This window comes from Aphelocoma coerulescens, chromosome 1A (genome assembly GCF_041296385.1).
Source record: "Aphelocoma coerulescens isolate FSJ_1873_10779 chromosome 1A, UR_Acoe_1.0, whole genome shotgun sequence".
Taxonomy (NCBI): Eukaryota; Metazoa; Chordata; class Aves; order Passeriformes; family Corvidae; genus Aphelocoma; species Aphelocoma coerulescens.
In genome coordinates, this window is record NC_091014.1 from 10,183,882 (window position 1) to 10,207,100 (window position 23,219).

The 23,219-nt window shown below is 37.4% G+C and overlaps 1 protein-coding gene across 1 annotated transcript in view; it reads left to right on the forward strand.

The window, feature by feature from the left end:
* SEMA3E (semaphorin 3E) overlaps nucleotides 1-23,219 on the forward strand; it is a 139,420-nt gene that overhangs the window by 79,971 nt on the left and 36,230 nt on the right. Inside the window, exons 4-5 of the mRNA XM_069035453.1 lie at nucleotides 1,211-1,330; nucleotides 17,041-17,134. Coding sequence (XP_068891554.1) covers nucleotides 1,211-1,330; nucleotides 17,041-17,134 — 214 coding nt within the window. The remainder of the gene's footprint in view (nucleotides 1-1,210; nucleotides 1,331-17,040; nucleotides 17,135-23,219) is intronic.

Consider the following 23,219-nt stretch of genomic DNA (forward strand, 5'->3'; position numbering starts at 1 on the left):
ATGAGGATTTGCAAGTGTTGAATTCTGCCCATGGATCCTCTGCTGACTCCTCCTCTTTGACATTAAGTTTTTGCAGCTGGTTAATAAGACCCAGGATTGTTCTCACACAAGTATGGCAGTCCAATAATAAGAGTAGTCAACAGTGAAGAAGAGGAAATTTTCCAGAAAGGAAATTCTTCCACTCTGTTTTACATGCTCGTTTTACGATTGTATTAATTGCCTTTTGGAGATGTCTGGCCTACTTCACTATTGAAAAAACCTGTGAGAATTGCATAAATTACACGTCTAAACTCTAGAACAGCTAAAGTTAGCTCAGATTAATTCCATTTTAAATGTCTTAAACCTGACATAACTCCTAAAGCTCAGTAGTCTAAGTTACAGAAATGTTGAGCAATGAATTGAAATGTACAGTAATTTTGCTTCACACATAGAAACCATTGCCAAATAAAAAATACTCTCTAAAACCAAATCGCAGGAGTTCCAAAATCAATGGATACTTTTATCTCACTGTCTCCATTTCTAGTTTAGCACAGTAATAATGACCCCATATCTCAAAGGGATGTTTGAAAGTGTTTTAATGACCCCATATCTCAAAGGGATGCTTGAAAATGTTTTAATTGTAATATTTATGAAGCTGCAAATACACTAATGAGTCCCAAAGTGTTGCCCTGGGGGAAATTAATATTTCTTCAAAGGAGTTTAAATAGTGGGAACAGACAAAGTATGTGTCTATACAATATAAAAAATATTGACTAGCTATTAATTATACAGGAAATTAATGGTGCAGTAAGAAAAAAAGATATTTTTCTTGAGATAAAGTTTATTTAACTTGAGAGAGAACCCATTTGCTGACTATTCACATCTTATGCTCTGAATCTTACATCTAGTGTATCTAATAATACTAAAAGATCTATTCAGATTTGCAGAATATCCCCAAGATTAAAGAAGCACAAATGTGTGTTTTTATAACTAAGCAACTCCTAACTGGTTAAGTATCTAAAATAAAATACGATCAATTAGGGCTCTAAACTTGCTTTTTTTAATGTAAAAATTCCAACCCATGAATCTGATGTCACAGAGTTAGTAATATGAAGTGAAATAGAATAGAAAGATCCAATATAAGAACATCACCTAAGGGAACATAAGATACAAAAAAACCTAAATAATTAAAAGCTAATATTTCCCTATGTTTATTTTTTATGTAAACTAGGATGAATGTGCAAATTATATCCGTGTCCTTCACCGATACAACAGGACCCATCTTCTGGCTTGTGGAACAGGAGCTTTTGATCCACTCTGTACTTTTATAAGAGCTGGGCATCCATCAGAGGTAAGAAATTTGGTTTACAGTAGTGATTCTTTCAGTCTAGACTCCAGCAAAGCTTCTGTGGTTAAAAATAAATATTTAAGTTCAGTTGCTCACAGTTCTCATATGAACCAAACAATAGATATTTTTCCTGATGAAATGTAATGCTGGTCTAAAATTTAGTATGTGGTTAGAAAAAACTCACTAGTATTTGAAAGTATATTCTGGAGAATTATGCAAAGAATCCAAAGACTTTTTCATCTGAGGCTTTTTGGTGTGTTTTTTAGTAGATAAGCTGATATAGTAATTCTTAATAAAAATGTTATATTTTTGGGGAGGTTTTAGCTAAATCTGTAGGGGATTTTTTTGGTTGATTTTTTAAAAAAATAAATAATACATCATATATCAAAGTATGTGTTAGTTTGATGGGAGATGGAATCTCTTAACAAATCTTTGGTAAATTCAGCTTCTTTGTATTGGTCTTGTTCAGCAAGTGTATGTGTGCTCCTTAATGGTGCTTATAGCTGAGTGAAACAGTACTGCAGAGACCAATAAATGGAACATATAATCAATATTGTGAATATATTTCTTACGCAAAAGTAAAAATTGTCTAGACTTTTCAGAAATTGGGAACCTTTCTGTCTCAGCTATATCAGAACAGGTTTAAAGACTCAGCAGAAGTACCAGCCTCTTATTTTAAATTAGCATGTAAGACTCCTTGGGCATTAAACCTAGGCTGCTGAAGGCACATGTAATGACAGCTTTAGCAACTGGACCAGGGATTCTTGGAAATGCACTTTTTGAGGTGGGACTTAATAGATGGAGGTGATGTATAGCCCAGATAAGATTGCTTTTTACTGGCAGGTGTCAGCAAGGGTTGCTGGTCAATGGTCTCATTTAATTGGTTCACATGATGTCTCCTGGTAGAGCCGAGCACTTCTCATGGAGCTGATGCTAAAGCACCATCCAAGAGAATTCTTGCCTTCCCCTATGGCCTGGAGCTCTTGACTTGAATAAATATTAATGTCAGATATGAAGTATTTAAAGTGTACTCATATAAATCAACTAAGGGATTTGCTTTTTGATTAATCTTTTCTGAGTAACAATGCATTGTTTTGACAAAACAAACTAGAACAACATCACCAGAAGCAGCCTCCAAGGATCCAATCCATGCTGTGCACCTCCAGCTGCTGTCAAAATAAGCATCTCAAAGTTAGGACTCCAGCACAGCACTTCGATTCAGAGTTGTATGCATCACAGAAACACACTCTCTTCTGAAATTAAGGAAGGAACTAGATAATTATCAGCTGGTTAATAAGACCCAGGATTGTTCTCACACAAATATGGCAGTCCAATAATAAGAGTAGTCAACAGTGAAGAAGAGGAAATTTTCCAGAAAGGAATTTCCGCCTTAAAATAAGGCAAATTTGCATGTCTTCTTTGCTCCTCTCACAAACCTCCTGTTAGGCTTCCTGGAACAGTTTGAAGGAAGCAATGGCTGCTTATTTAGGAACACTATTTTAGAAAGCATAAACAACAGACTAATAAAAATAGAAACCAACCAAACAAAAAATGAGAAACAAGATATTTATAAGACTGTGTGGCCCATGATCATCCCCTTATCTATCACTGTCCTTCCTCCCCTTATTTTTGTTTATTATTCTCCCTTGTCACACAGGCTCTAAAATCTTACCCACACTGAAATCATGGGAAAATTTCCTCTTTTTTGGCTGTGTAGACCAACAGGAAATTTATTTGCTACACTAATAAGTGGCTGTACTATTTCCTGTTATCTGAAAAGCTGACCATCAGGATTAAAAAAGATAGGTGCCCTTTATACAGCAGGTTAAAAATAACACATGGTATGTGGTTGAGTGGGCAAATTGTAATCTTGCTTTCTTTGAGTGATAAAGACATGGTGTAACTGCAGGAAGTGAAAGGACAAGATCCTTCAGAAAACTGCAGTTCAGTCTCTGCTGATTTATCTCGTCAGAGCATCCTCTTCCAAAAACATCCAATTACTGTCCCCTGTTTCTTCCACCTCATCTCTCTGACCATTTTCTCACTGTCTGACTGTTGTGGAAAAGACAGTAGCAAATGAAACAGGATTTAAAATATAACTATACACCTCTTTATACCTCAGCATGTCTAAGTAGCACAAGGTGTGTTTAAGGCTCATATACATTTGAAAAATGGCACGTCTCAGACATGTTGAGGTATAAAGTGTGGGATGCAGGAAAGGAGGGAGCCCTTATGACAAAGTTCTGTGTATCCAGATACATAACTAACACAGCCTATGAAGGCAGATGCAGACTTCCATATGGAATTATGAATCAGCAGTATCAGCATAGAAAAATACTTGCTCTGTGGTCAGGGACCTTAACTAGAAGTTTCAATAGTGCTCCTTGAGCTGATGGCAAAGGGAGGGTGTGACCCTGTCAGTAAAAACTGCAGAGTTCTTAACTGATACAGTTATAACTGTATATAAATGTAAACTACAGATAATTTTAGAGAGGCATTAAGCACATGACAGAATAGCAGAACTGTTTCTTCTGCAGCATTGCCTCTTCCCATTTACGAGCAGGTCAAAGAGAATCAACCTGTTGGAACTAAATATCCAGCTAAGGCTCCCAATCTTGGTGATCACTAGTCCCATGTTGCAGGGACATTTATTTTGTAGTTGGCTTGCAACTAAAGTTTACATTAAGCCATCCATTTCTGAATAGCTATTTGAACAGGGAAAATATCCTAAAGCCATGATCCCAAGCATACTATATGGCATCCTGATTTATCATGGGTTTGTGAGGTGCAGTACAGTGTATGAAAAGGAACATTCTACCTCCTGTATAAAATCTTACATGCTTACACAACCACAAATTCATCTTTTCATATCAAAACCAAGTTTGAGCTGTGTATTGCAGAACACCGAGCTCTTTGTCAACAAACTGTGAAGCCGAAAGATTTCCAAATATAGGCAGAATTTGATTGCTTCATTGGCAGATCATTATATCTTTGAACTGTCTTAAAACCAGAACCTCTAATGTTCTCTAAAAATACAGCAATAACGTCCATTCCCCAACCAGCCTCTGTAGAAAGTATTAATCTTGCTATGTAGTGATTGAAATGTGCTTTGAAATCTTTCACAAGCACATTGTGCTATGATACATTACAGCTTTTTTTTTGTGCTTTCCATGGTTTGTAGAAATTTAATTATACTATGCATTTTGTCTTAATATGCTGATCACATAAACCAACAAGAAATAAATGTTGGTGTCATTTAATTCTACATCAAACTTGTGTTGTACCACCAGAGTATAACCAAATATATTTTTCTAAATCAAATTACTTATAAATTCTATTATACAATATATATCCATTTGAGAGATTAAATATATAATGGTTTACTGCATTCTATTCCAATATTGTTTTAATTGATTTCACTTTGGAATTCCAGGCTGTTCACTTTAGTAAAGCTGTTGTCAGTTACTGTCTTTCTAAAAATATGTAAGTATAGTCACTGACAGCAGCTTTTTATCTTTTTCTGTGTTTTAATTACTTTGACTCTGATCAATGTTGCTTTTCCAAATTTAAACACTTCAGCAAAATAGCCAATGTTTTTCTGCCATTTGGAAATAAATTACAAATTAGGAAAAATAGGAGTGCTGACTTTTCAGACAGAACTACTGGTGTTTGCAACAGAACATATTACAAAGTCATGTCCAAGAAAACATAAGCAAGTTAAATGCCAGACAGTGAGTTCATTATCTCTGCCTTCATGAAATGATTCCAAATGTCAAAAAATCAGTGCAGGTAAGAAAAGACTGGGTTCTTCCTTTTTTTTTTTTTGTATTTTATCCAGAAATGAAGGGGAATTCATAAAAATAAGCTTTTTTTTTCCTGAAGAAAGCGGGAATCAGAGACCCTGCACCCCAGATTTCTCACGAGGAATTGCATATGCATCCTTCCCATGTACTCTGTGAGAGAAAATCTGAGAGAAGTCTTCAAACCAGATATAGAAGATGAAGTGCAGGAAAAAAATCTTATTTTGCTTTGATTCTCACCAAATTGACATTTGTCTGTCTTTCTGACTTTGATGCCAACAAGGCAGGGTGGGGCAGAGAAGGGGAAAAGCATCTGCATTAAGTAACTTCCTTTTGCTTTTATATAAACTTCTCCATTTTGGCAGCAGGTGACAAGTGCTGAAAGAAGTGCTTTCTGTCTCAGTCTGTGTTTCTCCACATCTAACTGCTAGTAAAAGAGTGCTCCAGTACTGTTCCATATAGCTCAAAACACCCTGGCTGAGTTTTAATGAACCTTCAACAAATCAAATGGTTTATCTGAAATCAGGTAATGATTTTATCTTTATGAGTTACCTATTCAGTAGAGCAACAGGTTGTAGGGCTGCTCTGGAGGCCTTCCTGTGATCCAAATTGCCTCATTCACTAACTCACAAAGAGCCTTTAACATGGGAGTTTCACCAAGTACAGCTAAAAAATTACTCTGTCTCCCTAGGACCTGCAAAATGAGAAGAAATTCCAAAAGAAAACAACATGCAGAAACAATATCCCAAGTTTTTGCAAGCTATGTGGTGACAAGATAGAGATGATTCCTGGAGACAAAGGCGTCTCTGCTTGACAAAACCTGTTGAGAGAATTAAATTTATGGGAAAGAACAATGCGTGAAGCATTTTTCCTCCGGAACATGCTGTAAATTTTTAATATGTACATGGAGCTGGCAGAGTGCCATTTTCAGTGCCTCATTTAACTCAATAAATGGCCTACAGCTGTATTTCTCCATTTCAGAAGGCTGATGGACTAAGCCACCCTTTCCTCAAAATGCAGTGGTGGTTTTTGGGAGTCTCCCCTAGGTGTTCCTCATCTGATTAATTCTTTATTGTGCTATTTGCTCCTCAGTTAGCCAAGTGAGACTCTGCTTATCAGGGAATGCCAGCTCTAAATGATAAGTCTTTAGTCCTGTTAGAAAGGACTTGCCTTTAGTGAGCAGCAGGTGTATTTGTTTGCTTGGAAGACAGTTTAGTCAAGTCGGAACATTTTCTTTCTAATCTACATTGCCTTTAATATTTTGTTGAGTGTGGGGAAGGACACTTCTATATGTTCTGTGATTCAATGCAAAACCAAGAAAAGGTTCAGTTGTGCAATAAGCTTTCTGTTTATTCCTCTGCACCAACCAAATGTAGGCAACATGAGCTCCTCAGCTCTTGCTTTAACAAACCAAAGTGAATTCCCATGCAAGTCATGGGAGAATGTGCCAGCCATAACTCAGATTAACTTTGACATGACATAATTGTTCTGCTCTTGACCAACATTTGGTAATGTCATCATTCTTCCAGCTTTGTTGAGAAGCAAAATTGTAGACATATTTACATCTATTATTTTACAATAATAAAGTTGGTTCTGACGTATTTTTATAATCAAAACAAGCAATGAACTGCCAAGTTGCTCCCTCTCCATGCTTGTTCCTATTACTTCATCTCCACACACTGTTTTCAGAGGATTAAGGAGGAGAAACATCTGGTTTCACTGACCAAATCGAAGTGGGTGTTGGTCAGTTCTTCATTAGATAGAATGTGTCACAAATTCTTTCCCTGAAAATATTTGCTTAGACACACGGTGTCCTTCTGCATGGGTGAAAAGCCACAATTTGGAGCACCATCCACTAAACAGATATGAAGTTCTGCCAACCAGAATGTCATAAAATCTTTTACTGGAGGGGTTCACTTACATCCTCTGGTCTGAATGCCTACATCACTGACTGCCAAACTGTACCAAAACATCCAAACACCCCAGATTGCATTTAGATTAAAGTATTTCATGTTCTGGAAGTTGAATATGCATGCACATTTCATGAGAGGTTAAAATGGTACCTAACTCGGACAGAAAATTAATTAGGTGAAGACAGCATGAATGCTCACAGCAAACAACAGAGGTGCTGTGCTGCAAAAGAGAAAGTGAGATAACGCCACTATTTCTCTGTCCTAAATATTAGCTGTTCTAATATTTAATTACTTTTAGTGTTAGGAAATAGCCACTTATTCAAGGTTAAATTTTTCTAACTTCAGCTTCCGCCTTTTAACCTTGATATGCCTTTGATAGCAAAGTTGAAAAGTCTCCCACTATCTTTTCCACATCTTTTCCATACGTAAGTACCCACGCACAAAGATCAAGCCGCCTCTTCACTTTTTTTGATAAGCTGAATAAATATAGCTCCTTAAACCTCCTATCACCAGGATTCTTCAATCTTATTTGTGTCCTTCCTGTGAACTCTGCAGTATTTTCAAATCTTCGGCAAGTCCAGACACCAGAATCACATACTATTCCACGGTGTGTGTACAGGCAACGTCACTGCCCTACCTCTGTTTGAGATTCCTCTTTCATGGACTCAAGTGCTGAGTTCTTGGCATGGCATCTCAATGAGAAATCTCTTTTTAGTAATTTGCACTTGACTCAAAGTTCTTAACTCAAGCACAAAGTCATCCCAGTTTGCACGCTTAGTTGAGGCACCTAATTATCAGTCTCATATAACAAGGTAAATGGAGAGATTCCCAGTGTTGCCTGTCAGTGTCAGCTTTAACAAGGCATCTGGGATATCCAAGATCCTAAATGAGGCACCTCAGTCTGATATGTGAAAGCAGTCTGAAAAAGGATCTGAATGTCCATCTTCTAGGGTGTTCTGATGTACTTCAGATATAAACTCTGTTCCCTATTCCAAGATACAACACTTTGGATACGGCTGTATTAAAATTTACTTAGTAAGCTTCTGACCTTTAACTCAGTATTCCAAGCATTTCATCACCTGAGCTCTCATTAACCTTTTCTCTTCATTATTTTGTCCACCTCAGTCCTTTTGTAAATAGTACTTTTAATAGGAAAGAAATCATATGATTGTTTAAATCACTGCTAAATTAAAAATATGTCTTTGTAGCAAAAATAAAATTTAGGGAAAGTGTCAGTAAAGGAGGATTCATCAATGATACCTCATAAGAACTGTACTTTTATTTATGTCAACTGTTTGTATTTCTTAATTCTACAATGTACATTGTTTGTCAAATAGCTGTGTACTAAGTGAAATGCTCTGGAGAAAGTCAAGTATTCTGCAACAGCACTGTTGCTCTTATCAGTCACTCTTACATATTGCAACAGACAACATGTTTTCTTGACAGGGCTCTTCATCCATAAAATGAGGTGAATGACACTCATTACTTTTGAATATTGTCTAAATAGGGCCATACGTGAAGTGTAAGTTTGATTTGGGAGATTGCTAGAGTATGTGATCTGCCATATGAAATGAATTTTCCATCGTATTAGACCTGGCCTTTGCAAGATTAAACACAGATGGTCCAGGGAGAATGAACCCATGAAGAGGAATAATAGTGTTATCCCATAGAGAAAGAAATCCTCCACCTGTGTGGTAATTTGATGGGGGTAACTGAAATATTCCAGGTCTCATTATAATGATTTTTAGATTCTGCCACATTTATTTATGAAAGAAAGTATTTTTCTAAGTGACAGCACCTGGTGAAGTCTATATCATTGTTTGAAGAATGGAGTTACTGATCAATATGGAGTTAGTGATCATCATTAAAACCAGGGAAAAAAAATGTTTCATTAATATTTTTGCAGGTTTATAAGATGCACCCCTAATACTGTATAATCCTTCTATGATATATGACTGATTTTTTTTCTTATTTGACAGATATCTATATAGAAAAATTAGATTAAAAAGTAAAAAGTATTGCTAGCAGCTCATCAGTGTCATCGGGAGGCAATGCATCCACTCCCCTGCCTGTTCTTTCAGAGTGGCCAACTTCGACATCCCCTGCTGAAACTCTGCAAAAGGGCTGTTGGCTGTCTGAGGCTCCCCACCATGGAGACAGACAGAACAGGTTATCTGAGTCCTTCTGACATCCATTCCCAGTTGAATGTAGCTGCTGTCCTTTCCATGCCCAACGCATCGCTTCCTCCTTTCATCACCGAAGCCTAGATAGAAGCTCATCCTTAGAGCTGCATACTTCCTTTTTTTACTTTTTCATGACCTTTGTCCCCAGTTTTTATGATAGCAATCATTAGATTAGATCATTAGAGAGGAATTTATTTGGTATTCGCTCTGATGTGACCCTCACAATCTCAGCACAAGTTTTGCCTGTCAAAATCATTGAAAAGGAAAAGCCTTGGTTAGTGAGGCCCTGTGTAAAGACTGTGCACTTCTCCACAGTGAAATCCCTTCACTTTTGTATAGTGTTTCTGGACTATCTTTACCTTCTCTTGCACTTGGTTATAAGACTGTATCACCATATATAACTACTCATATATTTTAATGCATTTTAATTATAGGGAGCCTTTAAGTCCCTGGACTTTTCATACATATTAACTAACATATCAGTGCAATATAATCAAATTTTCTAATGGTTCTATTCTTTGCCATAAGACTCTAGTGAGTTTATGTGACCAGTTTGAGCTCACACAAAGGTGTCCCTTCTAAAATTCTGACCAATGCAACCACTGCTACTGAAATACTGTGCACTGCTAGGGATAAATGCCTGTGATTTCTATGTGCAGTGTGGTGGGATCTTTTTTTATCTTTTGCCAGATTTTTTCACATTCATTAAGTCAGGAAAATATATTATTTCTGTCACTTTAGGCCAGATATTTTGACACAAGTCACAAATTGCTAATCCTTTTGCAAACTCAGACAGCAGTCTGACACAGCTCCAGATTTTAAATACGTTTTCAGATTGTAGCCCAATGTGTCTTAATCATTTAACTGTGGAATAAAATGCACAGACCTGAAAAATGCCTCTGAATTTTTAGGGAGGATTTAATGTCTATGATATTTATGCACTCTCATCCCATAGGGCGATTGATCTTTTCAGTATGTCACTGGATAGTAAAGAGGATTGAAAACAGATCCTCAGAAGAAATACTACCTCCCAAATAATCTTAATTATGTCAAATAGCAGAGACCTGACTATTTCAGACAGCTTTTGAGGACTCCATTCCAAATATTGCATTCCCATTTGGCTTGGAAAATAAAGTTCAGTGAATGCTGAAGGTATAATTTTAAAAGTTAGTAATCCTCTGACAACGAGATTTTTTTCCAGTGCTTAGATCCTTTTGAAAATTAATGTTTGGATTATTTAAAGAAGATATAACATGAAAAGTTTTTTCCCTGTTGGGATATCCTTGTCATGCTCACCTATATACCTGCATGCCTGTTTTATGGTGACTGAAATAGGGCAGTGTGTTGCAATAGAAATTTATTAGTATTATTGTAAGTATTTGGAGCACAGGTTCCTTTATATAAACTCAGTTATATTTTGCTGGATTTCGATTTTTAATTTTCAATGAATTAGTTGGCTTTGTAGTAATTACACGCCTAGCTAATGTTTGGGACTATATTTATCAGAAAATGCTAATGCACACTCTTAGCACCTGAATTTAGTCTGCTTAAATACAAAGGGCTAAATCACATGAGACACCTTTTCAGGCCTCACCCAGTAAGATATTTTCTGCTGTTACACAAGGACAAACTTTGTGGTAGATCTCTTTTACCATGTGCCTTCTTGATGAGGCAAGTGTACAGATTAAGGCAGGTCATGGAGTTGAAGGTTCATTTTGGAGACTTACATTTGAATTATATTTTCTGCTGATTTACAGAGATGTTCTGTGATTTTTCAGCTTTTTTTTTTTTTTTTAATGGGGAAGTCAAGGTTCATCCTTCCTTAAAGAAGCATCTGCACAGTGTATTCAATGTGCCTTTCTATGCTGAAATAAAAATGTAAGGATAAGTATAAAAGAAAGAGAAAAGAAGTGAAAAATTCTATTTTGAGAATATACAGAACAAAAGAATATATGCAAAAAAGTGAATTTTGTGTAAATTTATAATAAAAACATTATAGTGTGAAAGAGAATAGAAATCAGGATGAGGTTTATTCTGTACATTGTACTTCACTTTTTGTCATGGCCACAAAATTTCTATGCATTCACTCAGTATTCAATCTCTCACATGAGGAAAAATACAGTTACAGCAGTGAAATGCTTTACAAATCCTATATTAGATTAATTTTGTAATAAGTTCCTCACATTGGGCTGTGTGACTGAACATGTCTGTACAAAATGATCTTTTAAAGATACATTGTTAAGGTAAAACCAGATTTAAATTTATTTGAATAAATGGGAAAGTACATATGGGCAACAAATATATGCCTTGTTTAGAAACAACACACCTGATATATTCAGTATTTTTTTAGTTTTATTTTCTACAAAATACAGTCTGTTACTGTCTTGGAGATTTCATGATTTACATTAATTTCCATAGTTCTAAAGACTGTTGGTAAAGCTGCAAAAGTGTCTCGCTGTGCACCTAACTTTGTGACGGTTTCAAATCATAGCTTTTCACATGTTACTTTATTGCTTTGTCACTTGGGTTCTAAGATAGTGTTAGGGGAAAAAAAAAAAGAAAAAGCATCATACACAGAACCAGTGAAATCAAGAATAATACATCTTGTTTTGGAACAAATGTCTCAATGTCATTCTCATAAAGAGAAAGGGCAAAATTGGAAGAGATTTCAATGTAAGTGAGAGGATATAACCCTGCAAGTGAAAATTAACCTCAGATATTGCACATAGGCACAAGAAAAACTTCTGAACACTGTCCTCAGAGCAGGGACGTGCACATGCCATTGGCAGCTCCCATACCCTCTCTGTTTGCAGCCGTCTCTCTTGCTCTGGGCTTTGGTCGCCAGCTCTGGTGGCCCTTGGTCAAAGCCCTCTTGACAAGGTCACTCAGTAAGCCAGTCCATTGGGATGTCCTTTCCCTGCAGACTCAGTGTCTCTCATTGTGTCCCAGCCCTTCTTAACCTTCTTTCACCTCAAAGAGGACACTATGATAAAATACAGTGAATCTTTGATTTCACACCCTCATTTTTGATGGTTTAAGAATTACTTGAATATAAAAAAGAGTGCAACATATATGACACTAGCACCATGTGGCTTTACTAAGAGTTTTAAAAGAACATTTCTCATAGCTTTGCACAAGCAGTGCATCTCTATTTTATGCTTTCCCATTCAATTCACATTCCATATGAATCTTCTTTTTTCTAGTTCTCTTCAAAAAAGTATAAAATACATGACCCCTAGAAATGGAATGCAACGAACAGATCTTGCATGTAATATCATTCTTACTCTAAGGTTGAAGAACTATGAGATCATTAAAGCTGAGAACGAATTTTGTCCAGGGCTTTAAGAGCAGTAATGACTACTATAGCCAGTGTTTGAAAATATAGCTACAAAAATCTGCACAGCCTTTCCCCACTGTACTCTAAATATGATTTACTATCCGGCAAGGTAACATGGACTTGTTAGAAAAAAAATAGCAAAATACAAATCAAAACATACCACACACCAGAAAATCAAAACAAACAAAAAAGCACAAAAAACTCCTACCAACCACAGAAATGCACAGGTCTCCTGGAGAGCAGACTATGCCAGTACTGTTGTAACACATGCATACACAGTTAAGAGTGTAATTAAAGGTTATGAAATGTTTTCAATCTCCTTTTAAAAATGCCAGTATAATATGTTTTACTTTTTTTGTTACATGGAAAATAATAAAATTTAAGTGAAAAAACCAAAACATCACAAATCCTTACAGAAAATCAGATTATTTTTCTCTCATAAAAATAATATCCTAGGAAAACACAACTCAAGCCTCTGTATTTTTAAGTCCCTGGTTTAGTGAAAAGATACAGCCATTGTATTAATGTTCACAATAGGCTTAGGTACTTTGCTGAACAGGAATAGAAGTAAGCATATGTTTTAAATTAATCACATGCATAAGTGTTGTCTTGACCCAGAGCAAAGCAGCACTTGGCATTAGTGAAAGCAATTTTCTGCAACAAAAGTTAAATTCAGACTTTAAATTTTAATGCCTCTGATTGACCTTTTCTTTCACTATTTTTATAGCCTACATTATTCTTCATTGTCTAAAATTGTCAATTCATATCAAGTTAATGGCCAAAATGTTTGATGCTTTGAAAGTATCTTCTATTTCTTTAAAAGAAAATTATTATTTTAATAATAGTTGAAAGTGTATTATGTTTCCTGAGTCATTGGTGTCATAAATCAAACCCAGAACCCCACTTCTTTTACCAAGTTACATGTAGAAATATGTAATTCCATTCCCAGCCCTCCATATGTGCTTTTGCATAGTTTTTACCTAACCACTGAAAAATGACCATAAAATAAATTATGATGTTGAATTGATGTGCTGTATAATCTGTGAGGAAACTGTCAGTTTTACTCTGACATTTCTCAAGGGATTCCAATGTCACAAACTGCAAGGAGGGTTAGAATTATGGAATTAGCCTTCAAAGCTGATTATTAATGTGTAACGCTTATTTCATTTAAACTGGCATCCCATGGAAGCTGACACATCTCACACCTGAACTTCAGTTACTCGCCCCAGTGATAGGAATAACTTATTGCAACCATGGAATATTTGGCATGCTGTCCTAAAAGCTGAAGGTGGAAAATCTCTCTTGGAGGAGTCATTGCTTACATTTTCAGCCACTTTTCAGACAGTTACATGTGTCTGCAAGCATTTATGAGATATACATCCTGCTTTATATCAAAACTAGTGACCTCCTCTCAAAAATTCCACAAAATTGCACTGAAATCCAATTTTTTATCTACCCCCACTGATAACACTAGATTACATATTTAACCTACAATCCTTATTCATAAATTCCAGATAATGAATGAATACTATGCATATTGTTTAGCATTTTTATTCTAGTCACATAGTTAGCTGTTTTAAACACATTCATGTCATGAGTGTTAAAAGAGATGGGTTTGTCTTTACCATTGATTTAATTCTGGTTCTCAGGGAAATGGTTAACTACATTAGTAGCTTTTTCATTGTGCTGGTATAATTTTGTATAGAGTAATGAAAAGTTCTTTCACATCATCCACAAGATTCCAGTACTGGCCACATCTCCCTGGTCTGAGTACCAGTGGCATTTTACCAGGGGAGGACCAAAACATGAAGTGTAAGTTATGAAGACCTGGTGGGATCATGTCTCCTCCAAGAGTAGAAAAACTTTCAGTTTCCATTGCCTATGTAGGATGAAATAGAGCCACAAACTATAAACCAGGAAGTACAGATAATATAACTTCTTCAAGTATGGTTTCAAAACAATATTGTTCCCAAAAATGATCACTTTACCTGAGTATGTTTTTTTCTGTTACCAGTTTTAATTTATTACTTCTTCCTTGTATAGGCACATGCATTTTTATTTTACTGTGGGGAAAAGTAAATAGAAAGCATGAAGACCAGAATAATCTGTCAATTTTTAACTCTTGGTTTGTCTCTCCACTTACTTCTAAATCTTTATTGAACCAATTCACTGACAAATAGATTAATTGAGAATCCCAAAAGAGAAAGTTTTTAATGAGTAACTTTATTTTTAATACCCAATTAGAGAAAACATAACATTAGATGATTTTTAGAAATATTTCTTGTACATCAAATTTTATGCCATTATGACTCCCAAGTACTTTTTCATTATTTCAGAAAGTTTTTCTTTTCCTTCCTGAGCTCACCTTACTCTTTTTTTATCCACTGTTGATTCAAAATGTTACAATATTTAGTTTTGAAAAATACATGGTATGTAATGTTTGAAAAGTATGGAATGGGACTGAGATTTCCACACACAGGGAAATATTTCTTCATTGTTTGACATTTACCCAACAGCAGAGGGGAAATAGTTACTATTGATGTGCAAGAGTTGCTGATACATCATAAATTAATATTCCTGCACCATCAGTCTCTACCCAGGACAGTTATTTTCTGCTACATCAGCTTTAACAACTAAATGGCACTAACATACCAGGGTTAGGCCAACAAAGGAGCTTCTGGAGAGGTGATATTATGAAAGCTTTGTTACCTCATGAGTTTTAGGTCCATTAGCTAAATTTTTTATGGCTTTTTCCTTAATTTACCTTATTTTATTTTATTTTATCACTTTTTTATGACTTTTTATGATTTTTTCACTGCAAGTACACATGACACAGATGTCCTGTTTTTCCAGAACTACATTTTGAGTTGCATCCCATTTTTTATAGAAGCTCTCTAACTATTGGGAATCTCTCTTTTTGACCAGAAGTTGCAGCAAAATGACATGTATGATTTAGACAGTTGGAAATGGGATACATGTACATCAGCTTGTCTGATCTGGGGATTAAGATGTGAATAATGCTTTAAAGTCGAGGGCCTTGTGACAAATTCAAGGTTAACTGTTTTAAATTAAATGCACAGAAAGATTCAATTATTCATCAGTTAGTTGGAACTAAGAGCTCTACTACTTTCCACTTTCCTTATATATATTTTTTTTTCTGTCCTTTTAAGCGATGATTTTATTATTATTATTGTCTTTTCAGTTTTTCCCCTTCTGCTTCTTTGCTCCTTGTCTTTTTATGTTGTTTCTTTTTTCAGGAGAGCGTAATTGTCTTGAAGTCACCTGAAGAGAATATTCATTTAGCTTTTAGGGCAATTGTACTTGCTTGAGAAGATTTGTAGGTTGTAGATTATAGAGCTTTTTTCTGTGCCATTAGCAAGTTATTCTAATAAATTCCTGAAAAGTCCAGTCCAATGAAGCCTGATTTTTATGACTAAAAAGTCTGTTGGACCTTTTTGATAATGTGTTATGTAAGGGAGAGACTGAGGCAAGTACTTCTAAAAACTCTGGGAGATCTGGCTTTCCTGTTGCATGTAATTTTATGCCTCACAAAATATTTGTCTCATATATTAGCAATGTGGACCTGAGATTTAGTTTAATGAACAGGTAGGTTACATTTATCCAATCCCCATTTCAGTGGACTTTTGAGTAAAACTTTACACAGAGCTTAAACTACTAAATTATCAAAATATTTGCTAGTCTTGATGGCTGTGTGGCATATTTCTTATCAAGCTTTCATCGCTTTCTCTGTATTTGCCCTTTTTTTCTCCCCATCTCTGCGTTGTGGCATGCTGTTAATATCTAAATTAAAAATATTGTGCTCTCACTTGATATTTTAGTCAGACATTAATGGGCTTTTCTGTGAAAGCTGAGACAAACCTACCATTACAAATTAAAATTTAAATTGTAAATTCTTTCTCAGTCTTTACAGCCTTATACAGACAAATTAAACCAAATTGCCAATATTTTTTAATACTGATATTCTGTTAAATCCACTGAAGAAATCACATCTGCTCTGAAAACCATAACTGGGGATTCATTCCTAAACATACTTCTATGAAGAAGATATATAAACATCTCAAAGCTATGAAGAGAAGATAACACAGTATGATATATTTAACAACTACTGGGAAAAAAAATTGTTTAAAGGGGGAAAACACATTCCATGGTGAGATATCTATTTAATGTTTAGATAATCTGGAGAAGAGATAGAGGAATCTTCCCTCCCTACTCCCACAGAAATGAAGTAAATGCAATGTTAGTGCATATCTTTCTGATTCTTTTTGGGCAGTGAACACACAAAGGTGATTTGTAGAAACCCAGAGAATTTTTGCCAGTACATCAGTGAGCAACCATAATTGTGTTTTCTCCCTAATGAAGTCAATCCTCCACAAAGGTATAACAAAGTTAAAGCTTTTCTCTGAGGACTGTTTCTTTGCCTGTAGGGTTTATGGTGTTTTCTGTCTTTTTTTTTTTTAAGGATCATCTGTTTCAACTGGAATCGCACAAATTTGAGAGAGGACGAGGCAGGTGCCCTTTTGACCCCAGTTCTTCCTTCACCTCCATCTTAATTGGTAATGATCTTTATGTGACAAGCTTCACAGTCCTGTCAATCTGTCATTCTGAGTCTCTTTCTTCAGCACACCAAAGTGTTGTCAGCCTTCCATTGCAACCTTCCACATGTCAGACTTAATCCTCATGGTGCTGCCCACATTAATATTACATTCCAGGCAGCATTAACTACAGCAAGGGTGTCTCACTGAAGTGAAATGTTGAATGACATGTGCCATCCTGAAGGTAATAGATTGTTGTGTAATTATGGAAATAATCATTTCCTGCTTTCCTTAAAAGCAAAGAAGCCTGTCTGGTTTAGTCATTTGCAACACTTTTGTTTTCATCTGCTGAGATGAATCTGAGCAACAAGCACCCTGTAAAAATGTGAATTTAAGTGTATTTATATCAAGCTTTATTGTTCATATAAATTACCATTTTTAAGATTTTTTTTTTTTTTAAATGCTGTCTTGTAACAAAACTATTGCAAACTGGCGATTCTATGTTAGAAAAGTTGATCTTATACTCAAAAGATATAAAAGTAGAATTCAGTCAGTCCTGAAGTGCCAGGAAGCTGTACTGAGAGTGCTCTTCTGTGCCTTGCTGGGAAGTGTATCACTATAGGACTGGGATCTTCGAAGCTGTGATATAGCAAACCATATGGGTTTTCCTCAAATATGTTTGCTTAAAACATTTTGTGAGATGAAGCAAAGACAGTCTTGGCACTATTGACTAAGTGTACATTGACTAAAAATAGCCTGGAACAGCAGGTAAAGGGTAAAAGCTAGATGGAGTTAGGGAGTAGCAATGATTTCTGGGTTTAGAAAACATAAACAAAACTCAAGCATTCAAAAGGACTATCCATTAAAAGAAAGAGCTAGAGAAAAGAGGCTAAAGATTAAATAATTTTTATATTTTTCAGGGATTAAAAAAGAGGATTTTAGGTCCCTTTTGATGTTTACATTTGTCTCTGCATCTTCAAATCTGAGAGATAAATTCTCTGGTGATTAACTACAATGGTACGGCTCATCCATGGTGGTGATGAACTATTGCTCATGAGTGATAGATGTATTTTTACATGCTAGGTTTATTTGTTCCTTTACATTAAGAAATTAATTACAAGAAGAATCTTCAGCAGTAATGTAAAATCTTTCACATTGCAGCAATTCATCAAAATATTCATTGTCATTAAAAAAAATAAATTAGAGCTTTAATTCTTAAGAGTTAGTGGGTTAAGAAGTCATAGAAGGAGCAGAAAAACACACTGTATTTTGCCTGACCTTCCAAAGTCCATGAAGCACAGATTGTCACGCTTTTATTCAACCCTTATTTCTAAATTGTTTCTACACTTTTTGACAAATTCCAGTCTCAGCTTAGCCTGGGAACAAAGACTCATGGAATTGCTGTAGGCCTGAAACCTCATTGTCTAATCTTGAAGTCCTTCTCAACCTTTCCTCAGATAGAACTAAGTAAATAAATTAACCTGATCATGTTCCTACTGTGAGATCAATGTGAATTTTATTTGCTTAAATGGAAGCCAGATTGTCCCACTGAGCTTTAAGAGTTTGCCTGAATTATGGGAGGTCCTATGGATCCTCATATTTTTATCTGAAGGAGAAAACAATTAAATAATCCCTTCCCTGATAAAGGGAGATTAGAGTCCTGGAGGTCCACTGACAAACACTTATAAAATCATTCTAACAAAGCTAAAAAATCTGCAATGTAGCAAGATTAACAGGAGAAAATAATATTTTTATCAGATCACTGATACACCAAAAGACAGACTAACTTTCACCCCTTCATCAAAACCAGCAAAGTATTTAGAGGCCATTTTTCTAGCCATCCATTAGGAAATTCTATAATTTCAAGTTATCGTGCAGTGATATTTTAAAAGCATAACAAAATTCTTCAAAGATTTTATTATTTTAGCTATTATTTCGTATTTTTAACTAATGGAGTTGAAACACTTCCAGCACTTATGAAGAATATCCTCAGCAAATTTGAATTTCCATGTATTCTACTTTATTCTACCAATTTCTACTAACCAGAGACACAGAGTTCACAGAATAAAATGCTGCACCTTAGACTCCAAGATGTATGTCCTTTATCTCTGCAGGTAGCCAGTTGAAAAGGTTAGAAGACCTAGATGCAATCACAGTGAATAATAATCTTTCAACTGACATTTGAAAATGAGACAGACTTCTAATGGCAAATGCACTGAGAAGGAAGGGATGCTCCTTCATTCAGACAAGCACTGAGTTCAGCTCATGATGGCCATTACCCCAGGAGATGATAACTACACCCTGCACCCTCCAGGACTGGTCTTCCAGTTCTTCCTCCAGTGCTTGGAAGTTTAATTCTTCTTCATGCACTTCAGTTTTCTTAGAAAGTGAAATCTGCTCCTGGTATGAAGTCAGCATGATCTTGGAGGCTGCACCCCAGAGTTGTCTCCACTCTGTGGCACAGGTTCAGCCAAAGTGCATGTCCTTGAAAAGGTTTAATGCAAACCTATTAGCAAAGCACACCCCAGCACCTTCTCCCTCCTAAGGAAACTATTCAAAACCTGCTCCCACCTCTGCCCCTCACATTAACACAGCGCCTACACGAGCATCACCATTGACTAACAGTGAGGGTTAGGCAAACAAGAAAACTTTACACACCTCTCATAAAGCTTTAAAAGCTTTTAAAATCTTGATCTTGAAAGATCATTTGCACCATAACTAATTAGGACCAGATTTAGCTGGATTAATTTAGGAAGAAAGATAATCCCTTGTTCTGCATCTCTTTATGTATTTCAACACAAGAGTTAAAATACCCACTTCAAGAAAACAACAGTTCGTGACTTGGCTTGAAAATGAAATATCTGTGCTGTTGTAAGCATTATTGTAGGTTATCTGACCCACTGGTGAAGTAGCTTTTGATGAATTCCTCAATATATGAACAATCAATTAATTTACTGCCAGCATCAGGAAACAGAATGGAAGTTGGATGGAAGACAGGCTGAATAAAATGTTTATGTTGAGCTCAATGGTATATAAAACTTTTGGACTTTTATTCCTAATGAACTCCTCCATCTGCTTTCAATAGCCAAAACTATTTTTGATACCAGATTTTGCACACTGATTAACTTAGACCACACTAGCTCTTGAAAGATGAGAAATTAGTTTATGTCCATATATTCTTACCTGCAATATAACAGAAGTGGTGAAAAACCAAAACTACATCTGAATAGGGAATTCATCCAGGGAATCCATTCAAAAAATATTTTCTGCTTTTAGAGTTTTAAAAGTTAGGTATTTGTGTATTTTCTTTTACTCTAGACAAAAATACATTTTCTCTCAAAACAAAGGACAAAATTCTTGAGTGACAGACAGAAAATACAAATATACGGAGGTATTAGTTTACCAGTTAAACAATTGTACTAGTTTGAAAATAAACCAGTGAGAGGCACCAAGTCAGAATAACAATTTAATGGAAATTAAAGAAAAGGAAAAGAAAGTAAAAGAAAACACTGACAGAGCCAAGATACAACCTGAATCCCTATTAGGCAGGGTAGTGGTAGCAGTCTGGTGGAATGGTGGCTGCAATCCTCTGAAGTGGTGATCCTGTAGTAGAAGGGGTCTGCTCTTCCTCAGAAAGTCCAGCGGTGGCTGTGTAGCTCCTGTCCTCTGGAAATCCAGTTGAGCCCGTCCCTTTGATGCTCAGAGTCCCAGTTATATCCATGATGGGATGCTTGGTTCCTCCCTCTGGGTGGAGCATCTCACAATGAGGTAATGAGTCATGAGGCCAGGTGTTGATTAGGCTCGTTAACAGAGGATAGTCCGGAGGGAGTTATCTCTGAGTCATGCAGCAGGACAATGATGGGCCATTAACAGAAAGATAGTCTGGGGGGAGGAGGCAAGGAAACACTGCCCCACCTGATTTCAACAGCTCATGAGGATGGTAATAGAATACACCTCAACCCAGGACATTATCCACCCCTTATTCTATTACCATCTACATCATCCCAAATCAATACCTTCTTAAACTCTAAACACACATATATATATATATATATATATATATATATATATATATATATATATATACAATGAAACCCTACACACCGTTCTCACCTAAGATTAGGTCTCCCTGTGGTACACAACGGGTTTCCCCATCTTTTTGCATTACCCACCAAGTGCAACCAGGTCCTTGAGCAAAGACAATCCCACGGATGGGTTTGCCTTTGCCTGAGGTGGGATTAATCCAAACAGTCTTTCCTAAAATACCTCTCAGGTGTACCACAGGGACTCTATCTCCATCCACTGTGTGCAAGGGTTCAGACTCGGCAGGACCAGCTCGATTGATGGACCCTCGGGTATTGACCATCCAGGTAGCCTTCGCTAAGTTCGCTTCCCAATTTTTGAAGGTTCCCCCACCAAGTGCCTTTAGGGTGGTTTTAAGTAGTCCATTGCAGCGTTCAACTTTTCCGGCAGCTGGTGCATGATAAGGAATGTGATATATCCATTCGATACCGTGTTCTCTGGCCCAGGTGTTGATGAGGCTGTTCTTAAAATGAGTCCCGTTGTCTGACTCGATCCTGTCCGGGGTGCCATGTCTCCACAGGACTTGCTTTTCCAGGCCCAAGATGGTGTTCCGGGCTGTAGCATGAGGCACAGGGTAGGTCTCCAGCCATCCAGTGGTTGCTTCAACCATGGTCAACACGTAGCGCTTGCCTTGGCGAGTTTGGGGAAGGGTGATGTAATCAACTTGCCAGGCTTCCCCATACCTGTACTTTGACCATCGTCCACCGTACCACAGAGGCTTCACCCGCTTGGCCTGTTTGATTGCAGCACAGGTCTCACAACTGTGGATGACCTGTGAGATGCTGTCCATGGTAAGGTCCACCCCTCGGTCACGGGCCCATTGGTATGTTGCATCTCTCCCCTGATGACCAGAGGCATCATGGGCCCAACGAGCTAGGAATAATTCTCCCTTGTGCTGCCAGTCCAGATCCACCTGTGATACTTTCACCTTGGCAGCTCGGTCCACCTGCTCGTTGTTGCGATGTTCTTCATTAGCCCGACTCTTGGGTACGTGCGCATCCACGTGTCGAACCTTCACGGTCAGCTTCTCTACTCGGGCGGCGATGTCCTGCCAAATCTCAGCGGCCCAGATGGGTTTCCCTCTGCGCTGCCAGTTGGCTTTTCTCCAGCGAACCAGCCATCCCCACAGAGCGTTAGCTACCATCCACGAGTCGGTGTAGAGATAAAGCCTCGGCCACTTCTCTCGTTCAGCAATATCCAAAGCCAGCTGGACGGCTTTAAGCTCTGCAACCTGACTCGATCCACCTTGTCCCTCGGTAGCTTGTGCAACTTGCCGTGTGGGGCTCCATACTGCAGCTTTCCACTTCCTGTTAGTGCCTACAATTCGGCAGGAACCATCAGTGAAGAGGGCATAACGTCTTTCAGTCTCCGGTAGCTCATTATATGGTGGGGCTTCCTCAGCACGAGTCACTTGCTCTTCCTCTTCTTCAGAAGATAATCCAAAAGTCTCACCTTCAGGCCAGTTTGTTATAATTTCCAGAATCCCAGGGCGATTCGGGTTTCCAATACGGGCACGCTGTGTGATGAGAGCAATCCATTTGCTCCATGTGGTGTCGGTGGCGTGATGCATGGCAGGAACCTTTCCCTTGAACATCCACCCCAGCACTGGTAGTCGGGGTGCCAGGAGGAGTTGTGCCTCTGTGCCGATTACCTCTGAGGCAGCTTGGACTCCTTCATAGGCGGCCAAGATTTCCTTCTCTGTGGGAGTGTAGTTAGCTTCAGATCCTCTGTAGCTTCGGCTCCAGAATCCCAGTGGTCGGCCACGAGTCTCACCAGGCACCTTCTGCCAGAGGCTCCAGGACAGACCATGGCTCCCGGCTGCAGAGTAGAGCACATTCTTCACCTCTGGTCCTGTCCTGACTGGGCCAAGGGCTACCGCATGAGCGATTTCCTGTTTGATCTGGGCGAAGGCTTGCTGCTGTTCAGGGCCCCAGTGGAAATCGTTCTTCTTGCGGGTAACCAGGTAGAGAGGGCTCACAATCTGGCTGTACTCAGGAATGTGCATTCTCCAAAAACCTATGGC